The 9,737-nt window shown below is 35.9% G+C and overlaps 1 protein-coding gene across 1 annotated transcript in view; it reads left to right on the top strand.

Moving 5' to 3' along the window:
- The window catches only part of LOC144453424 (calcium-independent protein kinase C-like), a 69,707-nt gene extending 60,279 nt beyond the window's left edge, over positions 1 to 9,428 (top strand). Inside the window, exons 11-15 of the mRNA XM_078144715.1 lie at positions 153 to 307; positions 727 to 865; positions 1,289 to 1,477; positions 1,810 to 1,956; positions 2,406 to 9,428. Of these exons, the coding sequence (XP_078000841.1) occupies positions 153 to 307; positions 727 to 865; positions 1,289 to 1,477; positions 1,810 to 1,956; positions 2,406 to 2,549 (774 nt within the window). The 3' untranslated portion in view covers positions 2,550 to 9,428. The remainder of the gene's footprint in view (positions 1 to 152; positions 308 to 726; positions 866 to 1,288; positions 1,478 to 1,809; positions 1,957 to 2,405) is intronic.
- The last annotated feature ends 309 nt before the right edge of the window (positions 9,429 to 9,737 follow it).

Consider the following 9,737-nt stretch of genomic DNA (forward strand, 5'->3'; position numbering starts at 1 on the left):
ACAGACACAGACATGGAGAGACACAATAAGTACAAGAGAAACAGATACACAAAAAATACTAAGGATGAGTTGAAGAAGGAAGGTAGCAACCTGAGTTTCAATACACCATCGTTCTCCTATACTGTAAAAGATATATTTACTCTTGTTTCCAGGATCGGCTTTTCTTTGTAATGGAGTATGTCAATGGGGGAGATCTGATGTTCCAAATTCAGAGAGCACGCAAGTTTGATGAGCCTAGGGCTCGATTTTATGCAGCTGAAGTCACATGTGCATTACAGTTCTTACATAGGCATGGTGTTATTTATAGGTAGGTGTATATTGAACATACAAATCACATCACATTAGGCCTATCTTTTGCTTTTGCATCCATAAATATCTTCCAAGTTGTCTGAACAGTAAACACAAATATTGATTGAAAGCACACATTGTAATAATAATGGTATTATTTGAAGTCTCACTCTTCTACACTTTGGATGCTGATTCATCTTTATTACCAGCATTGTGGAACTATAGAGGGCGCTAAATTACATGACGCATGCTAGTAACTGTGACTGAATGTTTAGAAGTAGCAATGAATTGGTAGGCTAGGTCTCCTAGTCAACTAATTGCATATGCATCGATGACTTAAGGTTAAAAGGGCAATGATAAAAAAGATCATCACAAATATGTTACCAATATTCTATTGGTCATCATCTGTGAACATTTTTCTCTCTCCACTCTTCTCAGGGATTTGAAGTTGGATAATATTCTCCTTGATGCAGACGGACATTGTAAGTTAGCTGATTTTGGTATGTGTAAAGAAGGAATCATTGATGGCAAGCTTACTAGTACTTTCTGTGGCACACCAGACTACATAGCACCAGAGGTGAGACATTGGACACCAGTGTCTCTTTTGCTATTAAAGTGTGTGTGTGTGTGTGTGTGTGTGTGTGTGTGTGTGTGTGTGTGTGTGTGTGTGTGTGTGTGTGTGTGTGTGTGTGTGTAAATGTGTATAGGTTTGTTTAAATGTGTGTAAACATGAGTATCTACATGGATGTTTGAAAGTGAAAACGTGTGTGTGTGTGTGTGTCATGTACCCCACATTAGAGAATATGTTCAAACATGTTAACTAGGCTTAATTTCCCAACATTTCCATTACTGTTCTGACATGTTTGTGTCTGAATTAACAAACGTTTCTGTGATTTCAAGTTCCTTGAACATGGCAGCTGATAGTTGGTGTAAGCTTACAGTATGCTTTGATGATGCAAGTGTAAACTCATAACACCTAATATATTTGTATACATTGCAGATTTTGCAAGAATTAGATTATGGCCCGTCAGTGGACTGGTGGGCATTAGGTGTACTTATGTACGAAATGATGGCTGGCCAACCACCATTTGAAGCAGACAATGAGGATGACTTATTTGAATCAATTCTTCACGATGACGTCCTCTATCCAGTTTGGCTTAGTAAAGAAGCAACGGGCATTCTCAAGGCTGTGAGTTTATCATGTTGAATGATAGATCTATGACTGACAGATAGATTTAACATTACAGAAAGTAAAACCCATTGCACGTTACCCTATATCTGTAATTTTCCAAACATTGCTTTCAGTCACACTACAGATCACCACTGAAGTCAGGATAGATATAAACTCGTCTAGCGACTTGTAGTGACAAAGGCCCCTTAGGTCACTGGTATTTCCCTTGGCTGAACAAAGAAAAATATTGGAGAATAACATCTAAGTATAGCTCAACTTTTGTAAATTTAAAAACCTACGATTTGACATCAACTATTCAATTTGAATATGTTTGATTTTTTTTTTACCAGTTCATGACCAAGAATCCTGCCAAGAGACTGGGTTGTGTGGAATCTCAGGGATTGGAAAAAGCAATTAGAGAACACCCATTCTTCAGAGAAATTGAATGGGAGGCGCTGGAAACTAAGAAAATCAAACCACCTTTCAGACCCAAAATTGTAAGTACTTCATTATCTATTGTTAGGCATCAAATGATAGTGTACCGACATTAACAGTACCCTTCTGCCAAAACTGATTTACATAATGAATACTTAATGATCAACCAGCAAGTAATGGCTAAAATTTGGGTCATGGCCACTGATCATATCACAGTGCACAGAGCCTTGAAGAAACTATGTTCAAGAGTATCATATAGTGGTAATAGGCATGTTTTGCTAACTGCAGTAGCTAATAAAAGAGTACCGTGAGAACAACACAGAAAATGGGTGTTGGCTTCATGTCTGCTCTCTTTACATGCTCCAATACTCAACAAATAGCACTCCTCTCTGATAACCGAAATATGGTGTATTCAACAAGTTCTTCCATCGAATATTAGGAAAAGCCTGGGTATAAACATTGGATTACAATGTCTATGTGGTAACTAAACTATTACCCTGTCACTCTACAGAAAACAAAGAAGGATGCCAACAATTTTGATCAAGATTTCACCAAAGAGGAACCAGTCCTAACGCCAACAGAACAAGCTGTCATTAAATCAATAAACCAGAATGAATTCAAGGGCTTCTCATATGTCAATCCTGATATGCAGTGACACAACTAGAATCAAGAGAGACAGCGAGCGAGAGAGAGAGAGTTGTAATTCATCAGTGGTGAAACCAATGTAGCCCTGTAAATGTACCACCAGTACTTTCCGAGTCAGTTGCCAACCAGTCCACATTAAAAAAAAAAAGTAAGAAGCCCATAAATATGTAGCTGACAGAGCAGACCTCTACTGTGTTGTTGTGTGCTGTGCCGCCATTTTCTCTCCTTGTACTTTCCACATACTTGAACCTGAGATATCTTGGCGGTAGTATAATGACATTTTTCGGGCTTGAAAGCAGGAGGTTTTAGTTTTCCACATAGAACCATGTAGAACCCTCAAGCGTTCTATGTCAGTAGCTCAAAATGTGAACGTGATTACGACTCTGTGTATATATATATTGTGGATCAGGCTTGCGGCAGAAAAGAAAAACAAAAAAACATTGGTCATTTTTTAGTGTAGAACTCTTTTCAGACCAGAGCGACTAGTTACTGTAACACAATTAGTTACAAGATAAGTAGCAGTAAATGTCACAACACTTCATATGCATATTTCACAATGCAAGATCGGGTCAAGGTCAAGGTCAGGTGGAGAAAAAAAATCAGACAATCTATGATGATCTTGAACATCCATTTACAGAAAAAAAAAATGGTGAGCACCATAAAATTAAAACAAGAGATTTTAAGCAGAATATTAGGAGGAATTAATATTCAGCAATGGTATTCAGACGTGTTTTTTGTATAAAAAAAAAAGAAGAAAAATGTATGTATGTGTTTGCGGTGTTCTGATCTTCTCGTCTTTTTTCTCATCTGCTAACATTTCAAGATAATTGTTTTCAAGTGCAAATGACTGATATTACTAAGCCACTGTAATACAGCCCTCTTGCTTGTTACTGTTGCCTCCCTCGATTAGATGAACTCTGACTCTCAGCTTCTGCTCTTGCGGGGAAAGAGGCCCCCTTTTTTACAAACAGGCATTAGCTGAGTAGTTGGGACAAATTGATGAGGTTTGTTATCCAAAATAGTAGTTGCATATTTGTCAATAAGAAACTTTTACTACTAGTAACATTACCTAGGCATCTCTTTTTTCCACAGGCACACTTAGTTTCACTCACTCCCATACAGTTACAGATAAAAGTGAAGGTTTACATGAAAAGCAGAGTATGAGCAAGCTAGGAAAATTGAAAATATCTATTCATCATGTCTTGAATGTCTTCTTATGCTTTTACTCCTATTTCATATTAATTTTTTTGTTGTCATATGGTGATGCTTTCATTAACAACAAGTTTACTGCTGTCATAGTTCAAAAAAAAAGGATGAGTTTCATCTTTCATAATTAGATGTGGAAGACATTGTCTCTTTGTGTACCCTCCTCTGTGATGATATACATTAACATACTGGTACATATACATGCAACACACTGAGGGTCTGCCAGTACAGCTTCAAAGATTTTCAGTATGAAAAACTTTTTTTTTTAAAAAGAAAAAAATTTGTAAGTACAATTCAAGTGCCCAATGTAAACTACTGGATCAAACTTTCCCCCTTAGGCTGAATTTGAAAAAAAAAATGATACATAAAAAAATTATTTTAAAAAAAACCTGTTCGCAAAGCTATAGTAGGTAAACAATATAGTTGCGGATTTATGGAAAGCTATGGTAGGTTTGTCGGCAGACATATGAATTAAGTCTTGCTTTTAGTTCCTGGATGTTGAATGCACTTTACTTGTGAAAGTTCTAGATTTTTTTTTCTATTTACTCAGGAATGTATGAGACAGTTGTGTGGAAGTAAGTATGCCATTACAGTTATAGTTTTATTATTGCTATAAACTATATATGGTCACAAAAAAAACCAAGGCAGTTCAAAGTACAATGTACTCTTATCCATTTTGGGGAGGGGGGGGGCTATTGTATCAGGAATACATAGTCATCAACAATCACAAATGCACATCTTCGGCTTTTTTCTTTCCATGTCTGTAAAGTGAATTCATGCATTTGTCTAGGAATCATTTAGGGAAAATTAAGTAGAACACCAAGAGGTATCTCAACTTGATGTACTCAGCAAGCCTTAGGAAGACATTTCATTTCTTCGTTCCATCTTTGTGAATACTACCTGTCTGGACAGTCCAGATTTATATATGCATATATCAACTTGAAAAAAGTGTAAAAAAAAAAAAAAAAAAAAAAAATGTTATAATAATGTTCTGAAGGCATAATTTATTTAACATGTAAAGAGACACCTTTGTTGTAATATTGTTTTTAATAGTTCAGTGTTTGTTTGTTTGTTTGTTTGTTTGTTAAGGCCAGTCTTAGACTGGTACACAGTTGTAAGTTTTGAGACAAAGGAGACCAGGGATTGGACGTTTAGACATGGTAAGGATAGAGTACAGTGGGATTAAGATTACTTGATCAGAGTCACGTTTTAGTAAAGACAAGATTTTGTTGTCAAATACGACAACAGAGTTGCAGCGGTGAGGGTCAATTTCAGGGATGTCATGTTCCTGTCAGTTGGCATATTGCTTCATATGTGCCATGCTGTGACTGAGCTCTGATTCCACTTAGTTTCCAGCAGCTGTGTATTTTCTCACCACCAACAATATCATAACTTTGTGTAGTGAACAACACAGTCATAACTAAGAATGTCAAAAGCCATACACATGGATAATTCAGTGAGTGAAACAAAGGAAACGGTAGGAAACAGGAGAGACTCAGTACCAGCTGGACAGACTGGATCTAAATGCCAACTCCAGGAATAGAATGGCTCTAGTTTATAAGTTATTAATCTGATGGACTGAATGAAAATATCTAGGGAGTTATAAACAATCCAGACAGATTGATCTAGTTTGTAAGGTATCAACTTGATAGACATTGGAATTAGGTGGCGAGTTACCAACCATATGGACAGAACACACCGAATGTGTTAGCTAATAATTTGATGAACTGAATGGAACAAGCTCATGAGTTACCTACTAACCACCTGGACAGGTCGATCTCATTTGTAAAGTATCAGCTTGATGGAGAGAGTGGAATTGGATGTTGAATTACCAACCATCTGGACAGGGTAGTCCAGATTATGTAAGCTACCAACTTGATGGACAGAATGGAATTAGGTGATGAGTTACAAACCATGTGGACAGATTGACTTCATTTGTAAGATATCAACTTGCTGGACAGATAGAAATTAGATGTTGAGTTACCAACCATCTAGACAGGGTGGTCCAGATTTTGTGAGTTACCAACTTGTGGACAGATTGGAATTGGGCAATGAGTTAAACATTTAATGGACAGGCTTGAACTACCATTATTACAGAGACACCAACTGTTAAAAGGGGATGGAATTAGCTCACAAATTAGGTTTTGACTATACATTGAATGACTGTGATCAAGTGTTGATATAGTCGTACATAATTGAAATTGCTGTGCATGAAGTAAAGGAGGCTGCCAAACCATCACTTAAAAAACTTATCTGATGTTTTCACCAACTTGCCAAGAATGAAATAAGGTCATGTTTCTTGTCTATGTGGATAATATTTTGACTGAAATATAAAAACAGTGTTGTTCTATTTTCCAAAACAAACCATAAGTATTTGTAGCATGTACAGCAGTATGAAAATAAGTATTACTAAACTTTGCTTTTGTAGTGTTTCGTGTGGATTCTCAGTCCGCATGTTAAGTGTTCCGTGTGGATTCTTTGTCCACATGCTACAGTCCCAGGAGTAAAACCTTGTCTCTCAGCAGGCACAGCATTAAATAGATTGTTGCCAACTAAAAAATCACACGATATCAACTTTTAATTTTAGGAGGATTCTTTGTAAATTTTATCACCATAAAGGAATAAATCTTGTTCTATGAGTTTCGTATTGAAAATGTAGCAATGATAGGGGGATTTGGAGAAGAATGTCTCTTAACACACAGTGTATGTGGAAGGACTTGTATTCATGTTTCCTTTCTTATAATGACTTCTAGGAATGATTCATCCAAGACACACCAAAATAGTCATTGTATGTATTTATGTTATAAAAGGCAAACAGCATTGAATTAACATTGAAAAGTACCATAATTTGTCATCATTATTTGCCTGCTGGGAACTTTAGAAAGTAGTCCTGCACTCACAAGTGTCAAATTAAGACTTAATATTAATTAAGTCCAAGGTTCAATAGCTTTAGTCTGATTGATGGACACTCACTGACCTTTACCTTTATATACACACTTTGTAAGAATTTCATTTACAACTATAGTTAACTTTGAACTGTGAACCTTCAACTTTGAACTTTAACCTATGTTACTATTTGTTAAATGTTGGATCATTATGAATGTGTCAACATAGATACAGTAAACTAAACTAAATGTCTTGATTTGATTTGATTTGATTAATCAGTGACAATTATCCATCAGTTGTCTTTCCTTGGGAACACCATTTCATGAATGTTCCCTCTTTATTCCAAGGTGAGAACATGGAAGAGAAAAGTTTTGAGGAATTTGGTCAGTACACTTAAAAAGTTATCCATCCACTTTGAATGAATAAAACCTCCCAACGACTACTTGACCAGACCACCAAATTTTCAGTTCCAGTTTAGTTTACCAAATATCTGTTTTGGCACAGTCAATCATGCCTTTATCTAAGTTTCAGAGACCTGCGATATTTCACAAGTCAGTTCATGATTGGCTAATCGAGTGCAGCTGTTATGTCATAGAGCCAATGAGTGTATAGTCCTTTCATTCTTGGGTACTAGAATGTTGATTTCTGTTCAACTGAATTATGTGATGTGTAAGATGTATGTACATGCCCAATGATTGTAGGAGCTTGTTGAAAAAAAAAATGGCGGCATGACTTTCAAATGTTTTAGATGATATTTATGTCCTGAGTTTTTTGAAAAGATTGGTAATCAAGAGCCCACCTTTTATGCATGAGACCAAATGACCGGAGACAAGTTTTATGACACTGATAGCTAGACAGAACTTTGGAGGCAACCTTTGTCAATATTTACCCACCCACCCACCCCAACACATTCTAAACAGACTTCAACTTCATGTTCTGCAACAGCTTCATTGGTGAAACTAACCAGAAAAAGTCAGAATTAAGAATTGAAGAAAATCCATTCTTGCCATTTGTCATCTTGTATTTGCTGCCATATTGAAAAGAACTTTTGCATATTTATGATCAAATATGACAGCACACGTACACATACAAGAAAACATAATCCAGACAAGTTCAAGTGCGAATTTTACAATGTTTGTTATTTGTATTTCCCACAGCAGGTTAGCGTTTACAAAGATTTTTGAGAGTTTTATTTACTATGTAGCGGTACTATACAATGTTACCTCCTGTAGGGGGGGGAAGGTCAAGGTCAATCCCGACATTGACCTCTGCAAACCTTGATCAGGATATGTATTCAGTTAGTTGTGCATGTTACAGAACTAACTCATTGGGAAACTTGGAATATATTTTTATTTCTAATAATACTTTGAAAAGTTCAAAAAAAGACAGACTCTTTCTAGTTAGATGCTTTAGAGAAAAAGTAAATATAATGTATATTGCATATTTTCAGTGGTTATTTTGGACCATATCCAGTAATGTTATTTATGAAAAGATATCTTCCTTTGCACACAATGTGTAGCTTTAATGTGACCTTTACACTTTCACCTTTGACATGACACATTGGTTGCAGCAAGCAGATGAATTTATGTGCATCCAATTTGCAAATTACAAATCTCTCAAGTTTGTGGAATTAGATAAAATAGTGTCTTTTGTCACCATTCAGACGTTGCGTATGTAGAAGAAAATCATGTGTTAAAAAAAAAAACGCCCGTGAAATTAAAAGGCATATCAACTTAAGTCGTCGTTTCTGAAATAAAGTGCTTTGTCATTTGTCCCTTTATAAATGTGGAGCATCAAACTTAAATCAAGAAAAGGGGGTGTGTGCATGACTTTGTCATTTTCAAGAGTAACTTATTCTAGAAGAAGAAAAAAAACACTTAGTGAACAAAATTTAAATTGTAAATGTTCTCAAGAAGTTGCAAGAGTTTAGAAGAAAAAAATCATGTTTGTCTGTTTAATTTTCATATTTCGTGTTCCTCCTGTCTAGGTTTTACTGTTCTGAGAGTCTGTATTAATGTAGCGCAGTCTCTGACATGTGACATTCTTTCCTTGCTCAAAGCAGGCAAGTCATTGCCAAATTTTGAAGAAAACATTCACTTTTTCAACATCCAAATGTTTTGTGATTTCCAAACATTTGCAACTGACTGCCATATTTGGAATTCAAATTTCACATGCGACTTTTTGATGTTATCCAAATTAAGGCAACTCACTATACCATATTTGGAAACAACTAATTTGCATAAGCTGTGCCCTCTAGCTCTGAGTGAAATTGAGTAACTCACTGCCATGTATGGAAATAACAGATGTGCATAAGCTGGCTTGTGACAGCCTTCTGGTGTGTGAAAGTAGGCAACTCACTATCATATTTAAAAAAGGTAATTTACATATTGAGTTTGGTTGAATTTGCATAGGTGAGAATACAGCAGTTCCATTTGTGTTTGTTTGTTTGTTTGTTACGCACATGTTGGAGATCTGTTACAACAATCTGTGATGAGGAGGAGCTCTAAAAGGTACTACAACAATGTCAGCACACAGTGTAATGTTTGTACATACTTACAAACTTCTATTTAAAAAAGAGAAAGTCAACTTTTAGTCTAGAGTACTAAAATCTATGATGCCTCACATTAACCCCAAACAAAGTGCAATGCTATGTCCTTAGCCAATTTTTATTTAAATTTTTTCTTTTATTTGTACAGTGTAGCGGTGCAATCTAGAAAACGATTATTCAAGGAATATGTCATCCTGTAGTCCAAATACAAGTGTACATGTGAGTTCTGTACAAAATATTGTGCTCTGCTATATTAAACTGTTTTTGACTAAAATCTACTTGTTGTCTCATTCTTGTTTATTTCCCTTTCAAGCCACTAGAGGGCAGTAGTATGACCAGCATTGTCGTTGACTTTTTAGTAAGTCGCCATAAATGTACTTCTTGAACAAGAGTCTCCCCACACTATGCTTTTCAAGTACTTTCAGTTTCAGTTCATTTCCAAGCCACTAGAGGGCAGTAGTATGATCAGAGTCTTGGTTAATGTTTTAGCAGCTCTACACTATGTATGTCACTATACATTAGCACTTGCAGTTTCAATTCCTCGCAGAGTGTTTAGAG

Source organism: Glandiceps talaboti, chromosome 2, assembly GCF_964340395.1.
Source record: "Glandiceps talaboti chromosome 2, keGlaTala1.1, whole genome shotgun sequence".
Taxonomy (NCBI): Eukaryota; Metazoa; Hemichordata; class Enteropneusta; family Spengelidae; genus Glandiceps; species Glandiceps talaboti.